General features: G+C 37.2%; 1 protein-coding gene across 3 annotated transcripts in view; it reads left to right on the forward strand.

Moving 5' to 3' along the window:
- Positions 1 to 22,308, forward strand: part of Ank3 (ankyrin 3) — a 321,653-nt gene that overhangs the window by 276,179 nt on the left and 23,166 nt on the right. For 2 of the 3 annotated variants that reach the window (XM_071611239.1, XM_071611240.1), the window contains exons 36-40: positions 10,721 to 10,795; positions 15,663 to 15,794; positions 16,668 to 16,811; positions 19,499 to 19,807; positions 20,087 to 20,177. In XM_071611239.1, the coding sequence (XP_071467340.1) occupies positions 10,721 to 10,795; positions 15,663 to 15,794; positions 16,668 to 16,811; positions 19,499 to 19,807; positions 20,087 to 20,177 (751 nt within the window). Of the gene's footprint in view, positions 1 to 2,302; positions 10,097 to 10,720; positions 10,796 to 15,662; positions 15,795 to 16,667; positions 16,812 to 19,498; positions 19,808 to 20,086; positions 20,178 to 22,308 lie in introns of all 3 variants that reach the window. The other variant, XM_027931178.2, reaches the window with a different exon arrangement.

A 22,308-nucleotide genomic window follows, 5' to 3' on the forward strand; every position in this document is an offset into this window, starting at 1 on the left:
CCTCATTTACCCTGGCCCTTCCACGCCCATTCCCTGTGTCCCAAGAAGATTCTAGTGTAGTTCACTGCCTAACATCCAGAATTTCCCTTGGTCATAAAGGGTATCACAAAGTGTATGTCATTAAAACATATAAAATGTGTAACTAACTGGCAAGCTGGTTGTTCTTGGCAAAGTATATAAAACCACAGACATGATTCAAAATACTAGTCTGATGGAGCCAGCATTCATCAGTAAGCAAGGCACTTCACCAGTTTCTTGTAGTTACAAAAGTAAATTCTTAAGACATAGACATGAGCCCAAATCATTCAATTGAAAAGAACCTTCAAATCATCATTCATTTGCAATGTGGCATTTCCCAAAAGAGTTATGCAGTATAATTTGGGAATTATGGCTAGGAAGGATAATAAATAGGTGAGTTTTCCATAGTTCCACTTTCTTTGGAATAATATGTCAGCCTAGAAGAGAACATTTTCTGAATATTTGACTTTAAATGTACACTAGGAATGAAAATCTTCACCCTTGTGGGAGTAGCTGCTAATCCAAGGACTGGATTGTAGCAGTGGCACGGGCACAGCACGAAGAGGAGCATAAAAGATGAAGCAGATTCTCATTTACTCTTCAAGTTCACTGTTGTTCTGAACCATTGCTTTCTTGGAACAAGACTGTATACAACTTTGACGTTGAACAGTAGCCCTTGGCAGGCATTCCAAATCTCTGTGATCAGATCGGTTTGTTTGTTAGAACTGTAGAAGTAGAGAGGACTGAGAGTGTGCTTGCTGTCCCTAGTGAGTGTGCTTACCTCATCTGTGTGCTTCTTGCCCCACTGAGATAAGAACGCTAGTATTACCTCCATCTTTCCTAGTGATAGGTCTGATTCATGGCTGCTCCCATGTTTGGGGCTACCCATGAATATTCTGGAAAAGCACCAGAATCCATACCTTTGTAATTGATAAGCATATATGTATATACCTATGTACCATATTTCACTGCAGGTACTTAAATGTGGGGTATTAAAAATATGACTGCTTTAGATTTTCCCATGATACCTTTTGAGAATTAAAAGTAGAATAGATTGTGAAAAAACTGAGATAATGTATGTGCGTTTATTCATAATTTAGACTGCTACAGACATGGATATATTTAGTTACCAATGTATTTTATAATGTGAGGATTTTATTTTCCAAAAATCTCAAAAGGTACCAAGGCTTCACATCTCATGGAAAAAGTGTACTCTTCTTTCTTAATACTCTCATGAAAGTATTTTTGAAGGTTATATTTTGTGCATAATATGGCATACAAATTGTATTACTTCATTGGCTTGTTTGCCATGATATATTGCGCATGATAAAATGTTTTCAGTTGCTTTGCTTGCTTATGGTAACCATGAACCATATTTTCTAGTTTTTTTCCCCTTTGTATGTGTATACATGCATTTTTAAATCATTTCATATTACATTTTCTTTTTTCCTCTCATCAAAAGGAATATACTGCATGAAAAGATAAATGCAAACATTCCTTTTCTTTGTTTTTGTTTTTTTGTTTAAAATTCTGACTCAGAAAATTTCTTGCTCTTATTGGCTTTTTATGGGTGTAAAGCGTAACCGAATTGTGCATGGAAGATACAGATTTAAAATCCAGTGGCTTCACAGTTTGCACATCAGATGCCTGTCTCTTTAATAGTTATTTTGGATTCTGCATGAAATAGGCTTGAGTGGTTTTCTAAAAAAGAGTTTCAGAAATTTAATGCATAGATTGACACATTGAAATGCTTCTAAATAGGTGCAATCTGTAACATGGAAAGGCTCTAGGAGAGGGAATATTAGAAATTATTAAAACAAGAGTCATATGGTTGCACAAAACAAACATACCTATACAGGCAAAACGGAACGGCTACTGCTATTTCAAAACCAGCACATAAGAAAGTCAATAGGAAGTAAGGGAACAGTGTTCCATTGTGGTTATTTTTCTCATCATTAATTCTTTCCTCATGTTTTCTGTTTTTTCATTGTTGGCCTATTTGGTTGCGATGTGCTTTTCCTGTCTTTCATTTCACATTGCTGTTTTTTATTTCTTTAGTTGTTGTTTTTTTTTAACTTTGAATTAGTTCTGTCTGTAGAAATTTATTTTTCCTCTTTTAGTTAATTGTTCCTTTTGCCTCATCCCTTCTAAATCATGCAAACAATTGTACTTGCTTTTGTAATATTTCAAAGTTTACTGACCAATTTTTTTCTCTGGTCTCTCTGTTTCTCAACCATTTTTGTTGATTTTTGTGTTTGATTTCATTTTAAAATTTAAGAAACAGTTGAACGGAGTGCAGGAGCAACAAGATCCCTCCCCACCACTTACTCATACAAGCCATTCTTTTCTACAAGACCTTACCAGTCCTGGACAACAACTCCGAATACAGTGCCCGGGCCAACCAAGTCAGGCTTCACTTCCTTATCAAGTTCTTCCTCTAATACGCCATCCGCTTCTCCATTAAAATCAATATGGTCCGTTTCAACTCCTTCTCCAATCAAATCCACGTTAGGCGCATCAACGACATCTTCAGTTAAATCTATTAGTGACGTGGCGTCTCCAATTAGATCATTTCGGACAATGTCTTCGCCAATAAAAACGGTGGTGTCACAGTCTCCATATAATATGCAAGTTGCCTCTGGTACCCTGGTTAGAGCTCCGGCAGTCACGGAGGCTATGCCCTTAAAGGGGTTGGCATCCAGTTCTACATTTTCCTCTCGAAGCTCTCCCGTGACTACAGCAGGGTCTCTTTTGGAGAGGTCATCAATTACTATGACACCCCCTGCCTCCCCCAAATCAAACATTAATATGTATTCCTCAAGTTTACCATTTAAGTCAATTATTACATCAGCGGCACCACTAATATCTTCACCTTTAAAGTCAGTGGTGTCTCCAGCTAAATCAGCAGTTGATGTCATTTCGTCAGCTAAAGTTACGATGGCATCATCTCTCTCATCACCCTTGAAGCAGATGTCTGGACATGCAGAGGTAGCGTTAGTCAATGGATCTATTTCTCCTTTGAAATATCCACCATCTTCAACTTTAATTAATGGATGCAAAGCCACTGCCACGTTACAGGACAAAATTTCTACAGCTACAAACTCTGTAAGCTCTGTGGTGAATGCAGCCACTGACACAGCTGAGAAAGTGTTTTCTACCACAACAGCAATGCCCTTTTCCCCACTCAGGTCATATGTTTCTGCAGCACCATCAGCTTTTCAGTCTCTAAGAACTCCTTCCGCAAGTGCACTCTACACATCTCTTGGGTCATCAATATCTGCAACTACCTCATCTGTAACTTCATCAATAATAACAGTGCCAGTCTACTCTGTAGTCAATGTTTTGCCAGAACCAGCATTAAAGAAACTTCCAGACTCTAATTCACTTACAAAATCAGCAGCAGCCTTGCTGTCACCCATTAAAACATTGACTATGGAGACACGCCCCCAGCCCCATTTCAATCGGACTGCATCTCCAGTTAAGACATCTTTGTTCCTTGCACCTTCTGCCCTTAAGCTGTCTACACCATCTTCTTTATCTTCTAGTCAGGAGATACTAAAAGACGTGGCTGAAATGAAGGAGGACCTAATGCGGATGACCGCAATACTACAGACAGATGTGCCAGAGGAGAAGCCATTCCAACCTGAACTCCCCAAGGAAGGGAGAATTGATGATGAAGAACCCTTCAAAATTGTTGAAAAAGTCAAAGAAGACTTAGTGAAAGTTAGTGAAATCCTTAAAAAAGATGTATGTGTAGATAACAAAGGATCACCCAAATCACCAAAGAGTGACAAGGGACACTCTCCCGAAGATGACTGGATAGAATTTAGTTCTGAAGAAATAAGAGAAGCAAGACAACAGGCTGCTGTGAGCCATTCTCCATCTCTGCCAGAGAGAGTGCAAGTGAAAGCAAAGGCTGCCTCTGAGAAGGATTATAACTTGACCAAAGTTATTGATTACCTAACAAATGATATTGGGAGTAGTTCACTGACAAATTTAAAGTATAAGTTTGAGGATGCAAAGAAGGATGGTGAGGAGAGACAGAAAAGAATTTTAAAACCAGGAATTGCTTTGCAGGAACACAAACTCAAAATGCCGCCAGCCTCCATGAGGCCTTCCACCTCTGAGAAGGAATTATGTAAAATGGCTGACTCCTTTTTTGGAACAGATACTATTTTAGAGTCTCCAGATGACTTTTCTCAACATGACCAAGATAAAAGTCCCTTGTCGGACAGTGGCTTTGAAACAAGAAGTGAAAAAACACCTTCAGCCCCACAAAGCGCTGAAAGCACTGGTCCCAAGCCACTTTTTCATGAAGTCCCCATCCCTCCTGTCATTACGGAAACAAGAACTGAAGTAGTTCATGTCATCAGGAGCTATGAGCCCTCCTCTGGGGATGTTCCCCAGTCCCAACCAGAGGAACCAGTGTCACCCAAACCTTCCCCTACATTTATGGAATTAGAACCAAAGCCTACCACCTCTAGTATTAAAGAAAAAGTGAAGGCATTTCAAATGAAAGCCAGCAGTGAAGAAGATGACCACAGTCGGGTTTTGAGCAAAGGCATGCGTGTGAAAGAGGAGACTCACATAACCACAACCACCAGAATGGTTTATCATTCCCCACCAGGCAGTGAAGGTGCCTCTGAAAGAATTGAAGAAACCATGTCAGTCCACGACATCATGAAGGCTTTTCAGTCCGGGCGGGATCCTTCCAAAGAACTGGCAGGGCTGTTTGAACATAAGTCGTCAGTGTCTCCAGATGTTCACAAGTCTGCTGCTGAAACGTCAGCCCAGCATGCAGAGAAGGACAACCAAATGAAACCCAAACTGGAGCGTATAATAGAAGTCCACATCGAAAAAGGTAACCAAGCTGAGCCCACTGAAGTCATTATTAGAGAAACCAAAAAGCATCCAGAAAAGGAAATGTATGTATATCAGAAAGACTTATCCCGGGGAGATATTAACCTAAAAGATTTTCTACCAGAAAAACACGATGCTTTTCCTTGTCCAGAGGAACAGGGTCAGCAAGAAGAAGAAGAACTTACTGCGGAAGAGTCATTGCCTTCTTATCTGGAGTCTTCCAGAGTAAACACTCCTGTGTCCCAAGAAGAAGATAGCCGCCCTAGTTCTGCTCAACTCGTATCCGATGACTCCTATAAAACATTGAAGCTTTTGAGTCAACACTCCATAGAATACCATGACGATGAGTTGTCAGAGCTAAGAGGGGAGTCTTACAGGTTTGCTGAGAAAATGCTTCTGTCAGAAAAGCTAGATGTGTCTCATTCTGATACTGAGGAATCGGTTACAGACCATGCAGGAACCCCTAGCTCAGAGTTACAGGGGTCTGATAAGCGGTCCAGAGAAAAAGTAGCCACTGCCCCCAAAAAAGAAATACTCTCCAAAATCTATAAAGATGTGTCTGAAAATGGTGTAGGTAAAGTGTCTAAAGATGAGCATTTTGATAAAGTGACAGTATTGCACTATTCTGGCGATGTTAGTAGTCCAAAACATGCCATGTGGATGCGCTTTACTGAGGACAGATTAGACAGAGGTAGAGAAAAGTTGATATATGAAGATAGGGTGGACAGGACTGTAAAGGAGGCTGAAGAAAAGCTGACAGAAGTATCACAGTTTTTTCGTGACAAAACTGAGAAACTAAATGATGAACTGCAGTCCCCAGAGAAAAAGCCACGCCCCAAAAATGGCAAAGAATGCTCTTCTCAAAGCTCTACCAGTAGCAGCCCTGAGAAAGTACTAACAGAACTGTTAGCATCCAATGATGAGTGGGTTAAGGCAAGGCAGCATGGCCCTGACGGACAAGGCTCCCCCAAGGCCGATGAGAGGACAGCATCCAGTTTGCCCAGCAGCCCGGAGAAGAGAGTTGTGTCTGAACAGAGTGAAGATGGCAAGTCCACCGTGGAGGCCAAAGGAAGTGTCCCACAGAGCAAAGCACCAGAAGGGCCCCAGTCTGGATTTCAACTCAAACAATCTAAACTCAGTTCCATTAGATTAAAATTTGAACAAGGTACACATGCAAAAAGTAAGGACATATCTCAAGAAGACAAAAAGCCAGATGGCCAATCCAGAATCCCAGTTAAAAAAGTACAGGAGAGCAAGCTACCTGTCTACCAAGTGTTTGTTAGAGAAAAACAGCAGAAGGCCGTAGACCTCTCAGAGGAAAGCGTGTCTGTCCAAAAAGATTTGATGGTCCTAAAAGCTAAAGATGAGCATGTCCAAAGCAACGAGATTGTTGTAAATGATTCTGGCTCTGATGACGTGAAAAAACAGAGAACTGAAATGTCAAGTAAAGCAATGCCTGACTATTTTTCTGAGGAACAGGCTAAAGACTTGGCATGTCATGTAACCTCAGATTTAGCAACCAAGGGACCATGGGACAAAAAGGTCTTTAGAACATGGGAAAGTTCTGGAGCCACTAACAATAAGTCACAGAAAGAAAAACTTTCACATGTACTTGTTCATGATGTAAGAGAGAATCACATTGATCACCCCGAGAGTAAAAGTGTTGATCAAAAGAATGAATGTCTGTCTGTGACTGAGAGAGAACACAAATTGTTAACAAATGGCTCTCTCTCAGAAATTAAAGAAATGACTGTAAAATCTCCCTCCAAGAAAGTTTTATACAGGGAGTATGTTGTTAAAGAAGGGGAACGTCCAGGTGGAGCTTTCGATCAACCTCCCAGGAGAAGCGAGAGCTCAGCAATGTCACACATTCCAGTCAGAGTGGCTGATGAGAGGAGAGTGCTGTCTCCTAATATTCCTGATGGGTTTTGTGAGCAGTCGACATTTCCAAAACATGAACTATCACAAAAAGTGTCCCAGTCAACTATGAGTAAAGAGACAGTTGAGACACAGCACTTTAATTCTGTAGAAGATGAAAAAGTTACCTATTCAGAAATCAGCAAGGTTTCCAAACATCAGAGTTATGTAGGCTTATGCCCGCCTCTTGATGAAACTGAGACTTCCCCCACCAAATCTCCTGATTCTTTAGAGTTTAGCCCAGGAAAGGAATCTCCATCTAGTGATGTATTTGACCACAGTCCCATTGATGTATTGGAAAAACTTGCACCACTAGCCCAGACAGAGGGAGGGAAAGAGATAAAAACTTTACCTGTTTATGTCAGTTTTGTACAAGTGGGGAAGCAATATGAAAAGGAGATACAACAGGGGGGTGTAAAAAAAATCATAAGTCAGGAATGTAAGACAGTCCAAGAAACCAGAGGGACCTTTTATACAACCAGACAGCAAAAGCAGCCTCCTTCTCCCCAAGGTAGTCCAGAAGATGATACTCTAGAGCAAGTGTCCTTTCTAGATAGCTCTGGGAAAAGCCCTTTAACCCCAGAAACACCCAGTTCAGAGGAAGTAAGTTATGAGTTTACGTCTAAGACCCCAGACTCACTAATAGCTTATATACCAGGCAAACCTAGCCCAATTCCGGAGGTTTCTGAGGAATCAGAGGAGGAGGAGCAGGCCAAATCAACCTCCCTGAAGCCCACTACGGTGGAAGAAACAGTGGTCGAGCGTGAAATACCTAAAGATGTGAGCAGAGACTCTAGCCCAAGACCCAAAAATAACAGAGTTGCCTATATTGAATTCCCCCCTCCTCCACCGCTGGATGCGGACCAGATCGAGTCAGATAAGAAGCATCATTATCTTCCCGAAAGGGAGGTTGACATGATTGAAGTCAATCTGCAAGATGAGCATGAAAAATACCAGCTGGCTGAACCAGTCATCAGAGTGCAGCCACCCTCACCAGTTCCTCCCGGGGCAGATGCCACTGACTCAAGTGATGATGAATCTATTTATCAGCCTGTCCCTGTTAAAAAATATACTTTCAAATTAAAGGAAGTAGATGATGAACAAAAGGAAGTGGCAAAATCCAAAGCTTCTGCTGAAAAGGCTTCCAACCAGAAAGAACTGGAAAGTAACGGATCTGGAAAAGATAATGAATTTGGCCTTGGCCTTGACTCGCCTCAGAATGAAACTGCCCAGAATGGGAACAATGACCAGTCCATTACCGAGTGCTCTATTGCCACCACGGCAGAGTTTTCTCATGACACAGATGCCACAGAGATTGACTCTCTGGATGGCTATGATCTGCAAGATGAAGATGACGGTCTGACAGAGAGTGATTCGAAACTCCCAAGTCAAACTATGGAAATCAAAAAAGATGTCTGGAACACAGAGGGCATTCTGAAGCCAGCAGATCGCTCTTTTAGCCAAAGCAAACTTGAAGTTATTGAGGAGGAGGGAAAGGTGGGACCAGATGAAGATAAGCCATCCTCCAAAAGTTCTTCATCTGAAAGGACTCCTGATAAGACTGATCAGAAGTCGGGGGCCCAGTTTTTCACACTGGAAGGCCGACATCCTGACAGATCAGTGTTTCCTGATACTTATTTCAGTTACAAAGTAGATGAAGAATTTGCCACTCCTTTCAAAACAGTAGCTACCAAAGGTCTAGATTTTGACCCTTGGTCTAATAACCGAGGGGATGATGAAGTTTTTGATGGTAAATCACGGGAAGATGAAACTAAGGCATTTGGTCTGGCGGTGGAAGACCGCTCTCCAGCAACAACCCCTGACACTACGCCAGCCAGAACGCCAACTGATGAAAGTACCCCAACTAGTGAGCCTAACCCTTTCCCATTCCATGAAGGAAAAATGTTTGAGATGACTCGCAGTGGTGCAATTGACATGAGCAAGAGGGATTTTGTTGAAGAGAGGCTCCAATTTTTCCAGATTGGTGAGCATACTTCTGAAGGGAAGTCAGGGGACCAGGGGGAAGGGGATAAAAGTATGGTCACTGCCACCCCACAGCCACAGTCAGGGGACACCACTGTAGAAACCAATCTAGAGAGAAATGTAGAGGCACCTCCAGTTGAACCTAACCCCAGCAGCCCGACCAGCGGCGAGTGTGAGGAAGGCACATCCAGTGGTGGCTCCCTGGAGAGATCAGCCGCAGACAGTAACACCTCTAAAGTTGACCCCAAGTCACGTACGCCTATAAAAATGGGAATTTCTGCATCTACCATGACCATGAAGAAAGAAGGCTCTGGAGAAGTGACAGATAAGCTAGAAGCTGTGATGACCAGTTTTCAGGGATTAGAAAATGAAATTACAGTGATTTCAAATGCAGCCAGTAGCCAGATGGGCATTAGGCCTCAAGAAAAACATGATTTTCAAAAAGATAACTTTAATAACAACAACAATTTGGATTCTTCCACTATACAGACAGATAACATTACAAGTCATGTAGTTCTGACAGAACATTTTGCACCCACTTGTACCACAGAGAAAGCTAATCCAGTGAAAGGCTCATCAGGAAAAAAGACAGGGGTACTACAAGGACACTGTGCCAGAGATAAGCAGAAAGTTCTTGGAGAGCAGCAAAAGACAAAAGAATCAATAGGGATTAGGCGAAAATCCAAACTTCCCATAAAGGCCACTTCACCAAAAGATATCTTCCCACCAAACCATATGCCAAACAGTAAAACAAGTAAAATGAAACAGGTTAGTCCATCCGAGAAAACCAAAACCCTTACTACTTCTTCATGTGTAGATGTGAAATCCAGAATTCCAGTAAAAAACACACACAGGGAAAATCTAGTTTCAGTCAGAAAAGCATGTGCCACACAAAAGCAAGGGCAGCCAGAGAAAGGCAAGGCCAAACAGCTTCCATCCAAGTTGCCAGTAAAGGTAAGATCCACCTGTGTCACCACCGCCACCACCACCAACACCACCACCTCCACCACCACCACAGTTAAAGTTAGGAAAAGTCAGCTTCAGGAAGTATGTAAACATTCCATTGAATATTTTAAGGGCATTAGTGGCGAGACCTTAAAGCTTGTGGACCGCCTCTCTGAAGAAGACAAAAAGATGCAGTCGGAGTTGTCCGATGAGGAAGACAGTACCTCAAGAAACACGTCGTTGTCCGAGACTTCCCGGGGTGGCCAGTCTTCAGTTACAACGAAGTCTGCTAGAGATAAGAAAACAGAGGCAGCACCTTTAAAATCAAAGAGTGAAAAGGCCGGCAGTGAGAAAAGGAGCAGTAGGAGGACTGGTGAGAATGAAGGCAGTCAGGTTTTTCGAGCACTCTTTGCTCACAGCCTGGAGAACCAGCATAGTTTGTAAACACTTTCCAACTCGTAGACTCTAGTGCATGAACTGTCGTGATTGCCTGTGGAGTGACTTAACCGTAGTTTCTCATTCTGTCATTGTCATCTGTATGTGCTGTCTTATATACTCTTCTTTCTTCCTTTTAATAAAACTACACTGTAGACAGCTAGGGAAGCATGCTGAAGATACTGGTGTCATTCAAGATGAACAACTTTTTTTTTTTTTAAATGTGCTAATGGATATGATTCTGTCAAAGTAAAAGCACAGATACTGAAATACCATTGTGTTTTCACCAACACGACAATTCTATAACTGTTGTAAAGTAGCTAGCTTGTCAGCATGTTCAACCCCATTACATTGAGCATCCATGTAGTTTGACATTTGGCCTGATACAGGTGAAAAACAAGTGAGCCATGTAAAAAGAAGTGTTCATGTAGGTGATTAGGACACATCTAAGTGTACAGTGTTAGCGTTAGTCTCTCTGTAAAATCTGACTGCTGCTAAAAGCAATGTTCCAGTATCGTATCTTTCTTGATGATTATTTTAATTAAGAAATTGTAAATCGTAGGTCCACAGAGTCCATGCGAACGGACAGATATCAGGATGGCAATAGTAGCGGATCACCTGGGACTTAGTTGGACTGGTAAGTGTGTATACACCTGAATGAAACAAAGTACAGTTTCTTAATTTCCTTGTTTTATTCACATGCATTTTATTATGTATTTGTTAAAAAGAAACAAACACCTCAGTAAAAAAAAAATTTTATCCATAATTCTGTCTATCCAGGTATAATTATTAATAGTACTTTGTACACTCTTTTTCCAAGGAACAGAAACATAAATCTTATTTTACCTTACATTTAAGTGTTTTTCTTCACAATGCCATTTCTGGTATTTTATTTGATAGCTACTTTCCTTTATGCCTTCTGATAAATTTGTTAATACCCATGACTTAAGTAACACAAAATCTTTAACATAGCATTTTGGGGACAGCTTTCTTAGGTTAACAGTTAAATTAACCATGCCTATATTTCACTGATTTTAGTCATTCATGAGTCATCTTTACAAAAGGTACTAGGCATTGAACCAAGGGCCTCACATGTACTAGGCAAGTGTTCTGCCACTGATCGATATATCTCCAGCCTGTTTTTAAAGAGATTGAGACAGGATCTTGCTAAGTTTCCCAGGCTGGCCTCAGACTTGGATTCTCCTAACTTAGCTTCCTGAGTAGCTAGTATTCTAAGCTTGTACTGCCACACCCGATAAACTTCATAATTTTTATGATGTATACATAAAATTTACAGGTTTATTTACCTGATGTGTCTAAATGGATTCACTTTTTTTTAAAATTAATATTATGCACAATGGTCCCATAGTTATTCTAAGGGGGGAACATAACTACTAATTTCTAATTATTGATGCATGCAATAATCCTTAGAGCTAAGTAATATTATTATACACTCTCAATAGATTAAGAAACTGAGTCTTTTTTAAAAATATTCTTTAGTTGTCAATGGGCCTTTATTTCACTTATTTTTATGTGGTGCTGAGAATCGAACCCAGTGCCTCACCCATGATAGGCAAGTGCTCTACCACTGAGCCAAACCCAGCCCCTAAGTGGATTCACTTTTATGCTGAAAGATTTATTTAAAATGAAAACTTTATATTACTTCCATAGTAGGGAATGGGATTATTTGCATGTAACATCTGTATAAACAAGGAAACAGGAGTGACAAAATTTAAATTTAGATTTTTTTTGGCCATGATGGGGATTGAACCTCGGGCCTTGGGCCGGAAAAGCATAGGATCTACCACTGAGATGCATCCCTAGATCACTTTAAAATTAAAAAAATAATAAAAAAAAAATAAAAATTTAAAGGATTTAAGTAAGTAGGTAGACTCGGTTCACAAGAGTTGAGTTCTGTGAAACCATTAACAATTAGCATGTCCAAAAGGAATATTTGACTTCATTTTGCTTCAATAAAGACAAGATAAGGTTGTTTGTCAGGTGGGCCATTCTGCTTTGTAGTTTCTATCTTTATAAGGTCCCTAAAATCCTGCCTCACCTGAATCTGAGAAATTTTAAGTTTTATAGGTTATTTTTTTTAATGCACAGCCAAAAGACGTAATAGTTAAAATGTTATTGACATAAAGTAATCTTGCATATTATCAGTGTCATATGCCCCATACAACTATTTATTAAAAGGGAGAATGTGAAACTAGATAATTTGAACAAGTTTATTTTACACACACACTTTAAAGGCCCCCTATCCCATTTCCCCACTCTCACTCTCCCACAAACTATCTACTCTCCTCTCTTCAGCCTCCTAGATCCTATTCTAAGACATGTTGCTGATGATCAGGAGCCTAGTAGAGCTCTGAAAAGGGAGGTGGTCTGTGTGATCTTTTTTTAATATATTTTATTTATTTATTTTTAGTTGTAGATGGACACAATATCTTTATTTTATTTTTATGTGGTGCTGAGGATAGAACCCGGGGCCTCGCATGTGGTAGGCAAACACTCTACCACTGAGCCACCACCCCAGCCCAGTCTTTGTGATCTTTTACAGATGGTTGAGAATAGTAATCTGTTATGTTTAACTATTTGCTAACAAATATTATGAAAATAATATTTGTGTTTTAACATTGAACATTAATCTGAAAAGATATTGGAGCAAATGTTGATTTTATGGTAGCACATGCCCATAACTATTAGATTTCCTTTAAACCAGTATAGTCCTTAGTTTTTCAGAGTAAATTTGTGGAGAAGATATGGCAGTATCAGAAAAGATAGATAAAAAGCAATAAAACTAAAATTCTCAGTGTCAGGATGTCTTTGCTCTTCATAAAGTCTCAAAAAACATCTACAGTTTGGTACTGAGGGCTTGTTGGGCAGTAGGAGTATTATCACTTAAAAAACTTAAAAAATTATAATTAGCTTCCCTAATTGGAATTACTACAAGCTTAATAAAGATTAGAAAAATTAAGACTTATTAAGAGAACAAATTTATTTTATTTATTTATTTTTTTTTGGAAGATCTGGGGCAGTTTATTTTTTCCTTTATTTGGCAACAGTATATTAAATATAAATATAAATGGTAAATATAAATTTAGTATATGAAAGATAGTATAAAGTAGTGCTTAAGAGTATGGATTCTAGCATAACATTGCATTTGGATTTTGGTTCCAGCATTTCTTATTTGTATGATATTTGATAAGTGTTACATAAAATTTTGTAGAAGAGCATGGATTTGGACTGAGCACTTGCACTAGGCCCAAAAGACTAAACTAATATAGAGTTTAATCATACTAATTCACATCTGGCTGGTTGCAGGACTCAGTATCCATTAGCTGATTAGGCTGTAAAAAATTAACTAGTTAAGCTACAATCAGTTGATTGACTAGTCTGTAGCCAATTAAGTTATTGTCTACATCTCTATTCTGTTTTCCTACTTGCACTGTCAAATCATATCTTTGTTCGGAGTTCTTAGAACCTGCTCTGGTTTGGGGAGCTGTCCAATTTATGAATGGGTTTTGTGTTACTTTGGTCAAATAAACCCTATTCAATTGAATTGGTTTAAGGAATTTTCTTCTTAATGCAAGTAGATTAATTTCTTTTTTTTTTCTTTTTTCCTTTTTTTATTAGTTCAAAACATTACAAAGTTCTTGACATATCATATTTCATACATTTGATTCAAGCGGATTATGAACTCCCATTTTTACGCTATATACATAATGCAGATTCACATCGGTTACACATCCACTTTTTTACCTACTGCCATACTAGTGTATGTTGTATTCTGCTGCCTTTCCTAACCTCTACTATCCCCCCTCCCCTCCCCTCCCCTCCCCTCCCCTCCCTTCCCGTCTTCTCTCCCTACCCCATCTACTGTAATTCATTTCTCTCTCTTGTTTTTCCCCCCCTTTCCCCTCACTTCCTCTTATATGTAATTTTGTGTAACAATGAGGGTCTCCTTCCTTTACCATGCAATTTCCCTTCTCTCTCTCTTTCCCTCCCCCCTCTCATCCCTGTTTAGTGGTGATCTTCTCATGCTCTTCCTCTCTATTCTGTTCTTAGTTGCTCTCCTTATATCAAAGAAGGCATTTGGCATTTATTTTTTAGGGATTGGCTAGCTTCACTTAGCATAATCTGCAGAGAACAAATTTAAATCTGTATTTTGAATCCACCATTAATGATCCACTTTTTTATTTAAAATAGTTAAATTTTATAGTTTTCTACTAAATAAATATATTCTCTGATCTTGGCTTTAATGTATAACTAGTATATTCAAAAGATACACTTTATGAGTATCTTTTTCTGTTGGTCACAATATAATAATGAATCAGGAATCAATTTATTCTTTTTTGTTTTAAAATGGAATATAAAAAATTATCTGTATATTACATGTATTACAGCTAAAGTTTCCTCCATGGAGATCTGGCATTTATACAAACAGGTATATTTCTAACTGTAGGTTATGGTCACAGCAGTTTGCAAGCCTACCTTACATTAACTTTTGTCCTTTTGTTTTCGTGTGGATTGTTTTCAGTTTTTCAAGAGTTCAACTCTGCAAAGAATAGTCAGGTATAAAAGTCATTTTACACAAACTCTAATATATTTTCAGGATAAATTTCTAGAAGTGAATCACTTGATCAAAGGATAAGGGCTCTTTTGAGTTTGTGAATTCATTTTGACAAGTTGCTAGATATATTTCTTATCAAGAATAGAATATTGATCAATCCCTTTCCATGTGAGCATTTTTTTCTATTTCTTTTTAATAATCATTTCAGGTAATGCATACTTGGTAAGTATTTTTTAAGATACACAAAAGTATACCGTGAAAAGTAAATTTTTCTAAGTTCCCATTCTCCAAAGCAGCCACTACTACTCAGAATGTATATATCTTCTCAAAAGACATTCTCTGCATTTCCAGGATTGAGGGTATGAATATATATATGGATAGAAAGCTCTCTCTCCCTTTTATTTTTCAAACCAGTATCTGCCTATAAGATAAAATTTCCTGGAGTCATCATTTAACCTCCTTAGCAGAAGCAGAGTTCTTGAAACTTGAGGGCATTATAGAGTGGAATATTATGTGGGTCAAGGTGCACTTCATGAAGATTGCTTGAGGTAACCTTACTGCTAGCTCTTGTGCCATATGTATAAACTGTATAAACTGCCTATCTTGTATGCAATTTGTTCAAATGGCAGATAATTGGCTGAATTAAAAGAATCAAGCAACATCCTCTTTGTAAAAAATTGAGACTCTTTCTAAAATGATCTCTACAGGGTATTTGATTATAAATAATTACCTAAAGAAAGCTAAGTTACAGCCTGACTATAATCACTAGTTTCCTGTGAAATCAAGTATCTGAAGATTAATGCCCAAGGCTGTACGTGGGCTTTTCTGTGAATTTCCTTTTTCTTGCTAGCAATTGAATATTACTTTGATAAAATGTATATAATAAAAGTAGAATATGCAGTCTTAATAACTCTCTTTCTTTTTACAGAACTGGCAAGGGAACTGAATTTTTCAGTGGATGAAATCAATCAAATACGTGTGGAAAATCCAAATTCTTTAATTTCTCAAAGCTTCATGTTATTAAAAAAATGGGTTACCAGAGATGGAAAAAATGCAACAAGTACGCTAAAATTATATTATTTTAACTTTCAAAAATGCATATATTCAACATTTTAGATAAGCCTGCTGTTAGTTCATGCAAATGCTCTGTTTTCTGCAATATAGAAAAATGAGTGATTAAAAAAAACTAAGACTTTTGAAGTTATACTTGCTTAATTTAGTGCTGATACCGTAAAGCCCTTTGGAAAGCAAGTAGTGGGAAACTGTTTGCATTTTATCTATTCTGTCCATGACCATCCAAAAAAAAAAAAAAATTATGGCTTCTATATCATGGGAATATCATCTGAAACACTCTGAAGTTATTGCTGTGGCCAGAGGCAGATGTGCAGGGAAGTGCGGAGAGGAGGATAGAATCTTAGGTGATCAAGTACTTGTATTCTGTGCGGCAACAGAGAATTCCCTAATACTATTGGGTCTCAAGAGGTGCACAGGGTGCCGTAGTTTGGCATGTGCTAACCCACAACAATATAGAATATGTTATTGTGGGTTTCCCTGTGTCGACTTGATTTTCAGAACTCATTAAAATGCTAAGCATTAAACATGAGGGTGACCTATTTTGACATTCTGAAAGGAAAAGGGACTTGTTTGAAGTTAGATCCCTTTTACCTAAAAGAAGTCCAGCTATTTTAAGGCCCATCCATTCTGTTACAGTGGAATGAATGCTGTTGCCTTCACACACAGCTTTACAAAGTGATTCTTAAGATCCCGACTTTCCTGCAGCAGCAAGCCCTCTAAGCCCTCTGGATGATATTGCAGATCTTGAGTAAGAAGCTGAAATGCCAGGAGGTCTGCGAAAGCCATGCATTTGTGTGGATACTGTGCTGACTCAAAGCAAATAATTTCATTGTTGTTTTTTTTTCCCCCTCCTTTTCAGCTGATGCCTTAACTTCGGTCTTGACAAAAATTAATCGAATAGATATAGTGACTCTACTAGAAGGACCAATATTTGATTATGGAAATATTTCAGGCACCAGAAGTTTTGCAGATGAAAACAGTGTTTTCCATGATCCTGTTGATGGTAATTGAATTTAGTGTTCATATTTATTTAATCATTTGATAAAATTGAAAGTATAGTCAGACAAGGCATTCACTTAAAACCAATTAAATTGTGATTTGCTTGATTTAATTTCTGATTTTTATACCATTTTCTCTGTCAGAGGCTGCAAATAAGCATTATGACAAAAGAGCAAACTAGGTAAATATATACAGAACAAATAATGAGGTTTGAAAGTGTAAGTTAACTGAAAGAGTGTTATTTTAAAAATTTATGTGAAAAACAGAAGAAAGTAATACCTCAAAAATGCATTGTTTTTAATTTTAATTTTTATATTAATCTAAAAAACTAGTGATCTTTTATTCATATATAGGTAAAATACATTATGCTCCAACTTTTACCATAAAAGCAAAGTATTGAGTCTAGTTTAAGCATACAGTACAAACTGTTAAGATAAAATGTGAATTACTGTTCTGGGAACAAATATTTAAGCATGTACTGGGAAAGTCTAATGTACCAGAGTGTTATTTACTTAGCATTATTTTAACTTCAATGCTGCCATTAATACTTTGGGGAAAAAACCCTACTTGATATATTGTATAAAAAAGAGGATAATTTCTAATATAATGAGCATAGCTATCACTAATAATTAATTTTTCACATTAGCTTATGTAATTTGTCATCTTATTATATAAATTGAGACTTTTTCAGAAAAGTATTAAGAAAATCATAATTTATGTGTTTTCCAAGATAGTCGCATGTTACCTTCATGAATGGAAATTTTTTCCTACAGTGGATTTTGAGTAGAAAATGTTGATGGTGTGGAGATAAGAAAAGAATCCAGTAATATTTTTATACTGTTCCAAGTTCTGAAAAATATGGTTATTTTCATTTTTCAAATTGGCAAAGTTAGAATAACAAAGGTCATTAACTTCTAATTCTGCATATATTATATGGAAGAAAAAGCTCAAGTTCTTAGAAAGTTTTGCTTACTAAAGTTAAAATCAAGAGAATATTTAAAGCATATCTGTAGTACATGATATAAACACAGTGAATAATAAAATCAAAAGTGTTGGGGTTTTTTTTTGAGCTTATAAGTTCCATAAAATCTTGGGGGCAGGTTCTCTCCAAAGCTTTGTCTTGTATGTGAGACATTATATATTGCTAATCAAACTATTTTTGCACTGTACAAATATAAATTATTGTTATAGCAAACTGATTTATTGACAAGTTTTAGCTTATAAACCATTCTAATATTCTTTTTTGGGGGAAAAAAACTAATAAAAGTATCTATGATAAAAAAGATCACCAAAATACAATGTAAGTGTTGTGTTCTTAGCAGCTTCATTTAACTCAACATTTTAATATCAGGTTATCATTAAAATAAACCCACAAGGGCTTTTTGTTATTATGACTTAATATTTTGTATTCCTTATTTTTAAATTTCTTAAGGAAATTCCAAAATGAAATAAATTTCACTTGTGCAAATTATAAACTGTAGCTAATTATAAGACTCTGGTTTATAGGTGACCATAAATGAAAAAGGTCCACTTACTTGTAGCAATTTCAATTTATAATAGCTAAGTGTATACTTACCTTGGACAAATAGGGAAGCTGCTCATATGTAACACTTTTTTAAATGTGATAGGTAATGAATTACAAAATTTGGTTTCTTGTGGCTTGCTGTATTTTGTCCACCACAATATGGATTTGGGGAATTTTTGTAGACAAATAATTCAGAAAATTACTCCTGTCTCTCCTCTTAGTGAATTTTTGTGAAACTTCCTTTCCTCACCATGACCAGACCATTGTTGACTTTTCTCTCTAAGGCAGAAAAAGACTTCTGTAGTCCATACAGCAATGTTTAAAATGAGATTAGCTCCTTCCTTCCCTTTTACAAGCAGGTTAATTAATAAACTACACATATCGTAGCATTGTTGTGAATTTTCTGAGTGCTCTTGGCAAATGATTTTCCTCCTGTTTTGTGTCATTTTTTTCCTTTTAATTCGTGGTTCTAAGTGGACTCCATCACCAAGACCTTCATATATTCCACAGTCCTTTCATTTCTGTTACATTATGACACCTGAAAACTTTACATGGAGTCTTTTCTACTTTGTCTTCTTTTTACATCCTTTTCCTAACAACTTTAGGTTTTTACTCAGTGCTACTGCTCCAAAATCTAATAATTATTTATTTCCAAAGATTAAATTCATTTCTTTCCTATAAATTTCATACAAAACAATAATTAAGAATTGGGTTATGTTGCTCATATGTACAGTTTTTTAAATAAGTTATAATTTGAATTAATTGATTAAATTTAATTAATTTACTTGGTTTCTTGTGGCTTGCTGTATTCAGTCTACCACAGTATGAATTTTGCATGCTAAAACTAGAAAGATAATAAATTTGGCCATGAAATGTGTTTTATATAATGACAACTAACTTCTTATTCAGTTAGCCTGGATATTTAAGATACTGTATTTAAATTACCAAAATTGATAGCAATAATTGATAGTATTTATTTTACTATAGTTTACACTAGTCTTATTTCATTGTATTACACTTAACTGAACTAAACCAATAAATTATCAACATTATTCTGTGATTCATCGTGCATTTTCATACCTGATATAATTTTAATCATTCCATGTGTTTTGTTTGATGTATTTTCTAATTCATTCCAGTCAGTCCAAATGTACTGTCTTCCATAGGTTATCCTTCCCTTCAAGTGGAACTGGAAACCCCCACAGGGTTGCACTACACACCACCCACCCCTTTCCAGCAAGACGATTATTTTAGTGATATCTCTAGCATAGAGTCTCCCTTTAGAACCCCCAGTAGACTGAGTGATGGGCTAGTGCCTTCTCAGGGAAGCGTAGAACATTCAGCAGATGGACCTCCAGTTGTAACTGCAGAAGACACTTCCTTAGAAGACAGCAAAATGGAAGACTCAGTGCCTTTAACAGGAATGCCTGAAGCAGTGGATGTAGATGAGAGCCAGTTGGAGGATGTGTGTCTGAGTGAGTATCCTCAATACCTCGGAAATTTGGCTGGGGTCCCAAAAGATGTTAAACCAGCAGAGCCATTGAAACAGACTAGAAAAGTAGGCATACGCTCTGAGCAGCAGGAGAAAGGAAAATCTGGTCCTGATGAGGAGATGACAGAAGAAAAACTCAAATCTCTATTTGAGGACATTCAACTTGAAGAAGGAGTAGAGTCTGAGGAGATGACAGAAGAAAAAGTACAGGCTATTCTTAAACGTGTTCAGCAAGCAGAACTGGAAATGTCTTCAATTACAGGTTGGCAGAATGAGACATCAAGTGGAAACCTAGAGTCCCCTGCTCAAGCTCGAAGAATAACTGGTGGGTTACTAGATCGACTGGATGACAGGTATGGCTCTATTTCAGGAAAAGCAAGCTGAAATGCAGGGGACCCCTGAATGCTTTGTTTTAAATAGATGTTTTTTTTTAGCAATGATTCTAAATTACCAGTCAAGTTCTGGAATATTACTTTAAAGGTTGGTTCATGATTCTAATCTAGATAGGAAAAGTGAGTTTAAATTCAAATGTAATTCTCAGAACAATTGACGGTCTGAAGTAATAAGTAAAAATGTTACATACATCCCAAAGGTTTATATGTTGTCTTTACTCTAGAAGACTGTACTTTTGGGGCTGGGGATGTAACTCAATGGTGTACCACATGTCTAGCACATGTGAGGCCCCAGTACCATAAAGAGAGGCAGGGAACTATACATTTCTAGTATTTACTTGTATTATTCTTTTCATATAGCCAGTAATTAATGTTTAAGACACTTTAATAAATGAAAGTCCAAATCTTTTAAGAATATAAACATTTCTTGTTTCTGAGCTACAAATATAATGCTCAAAATACAAAATATTGAAATACATCCAGGCACAGTGACACATGCCTGTAGTCTCATCAATGTAGGAGGCTGAGACGGGAGGACTGCAAGTTTGAGGCCATCCTGGGTAACTTAGTGAGAATGTGTCTCAAAAGGAAAAGGGCTGAGTATGTAATTGAGTGGTACAGTGCCCTGTAGTTTATTCCCCAGTACAAATCATAGTAATAATCAATACATTCCATCATCCGGCAATAACCATCATTAAAATTTTGGTGAAAATGCTAGAGGCATAGCTAGAAGCATGTAGATCACATGCTTAATATACGCAAGGGCCAACACCAATCACCGACACCAAAAAAGAAAAACAAAATAATGGATTCCCTATCTTCTATGTACATTTTAGAAAGTGCAGAGAAGAAATGGTATCTTTCCTGCCATAGTAATAAAAACTTAACATTTTATGTCCTTCCAGTTTTCTATACGTAACTCTCTACTTCAAAAATATTGCCATCTCTCTTATTTGTTATTTATAACCAAAATAATTCCCTAAACATGAATCTGGCTTATTTTTATACTGACCCTGATCTAGAATGATAAGAAGTCTAGAGATCCTCAGACATTTGGTCAAATCCCACCACTACTAGGTACACATTTTGTGACTGGATGAATTTCTAATCTCTAACAATGTTACTTTGCTCATCTTTAAACTACTACTTCCCTCAAAAAGAAAGCATGTATCATACCTACAACATGACTAGAGCAAATAGTAATCTTTTAGTAATGGTGGTATTTTTATTGACCCACATGTCAGACTAAAATATTTTTACTTCAGTGGCAGCTAGTAAAAGCCTTAGGTTGGATTCAAGAAACTGATATTATTTTATAACCATGTGAAATATTTCCATATTGCTGATAAATCTCTTGCTCAGTAAAAATTCCCAAAGAGGGACTTTATAAAATTTGCAAAGAGAAGTTTATGAACTCCTTTTGCAAAATGAAGTCATCAATAAATTCTCTATATAGGCTACCAAAGAATCTACTACAAAGAAGACAAATACTGGTAACTCTGATGTCTGTGTTCAGATATAATTTGTAATTGCATATTAGAAAGCGGATTTAGATATTGGAAAAGGTGTTCATTATTATTAACTGGCTAACATCCTTTATTTAATATAGGCTCTGCCAGTGAATTATATTGAAAAATTACTGAGTCATCTTGCTCCATAAAAGTAATAAAATGATAGTGACTTCTGGTATAATCATATGTAGGGAAATTTAGTTGATAAATATAATTTTCTATTCCCCTATCCACATTGCTTAAGTCATAAAAGTAAATATCCTATACTACTTCAAAGTCTGCTGAGATTGTTGTTACACTAAAATGGGCTGTGCTATTTTAAAGTCCTTTAAAAAAAATGTTCTGCTAACCAGATTTTGATTTAAAGTAGGTGCACACACTTTTATACATATTTTACATATACATAAAATACTGCACTAGTCATTGCCTTCTATAGACAAGACATGAAAAACAGTATACAAATTACAAAACAGTGAATATAGTTTATACTAAAGCTAGCATAAAACTAGTGTACATTAATATACTGAAACAAGTAAAAAAAACTTGAAGTCTATTTAAAAGAAAGTGAGTCTTGGAAAATA

Source organism: Marmota flaviventris, chromosome 4 (assembly GCF_047511675.1).
Source record: "Marmota flaviventris isolate mMarFla1 chromosome 4, mMarFla1.hap1, whole genome shotgun sequence".
NCBI classification, from domain to species: domain Eukaryota; kingdom Metazoa; phylum Chordata; class Mammalia; order Rodentia; family Sciuridae; genus Marmota; species Marmota flaviventris.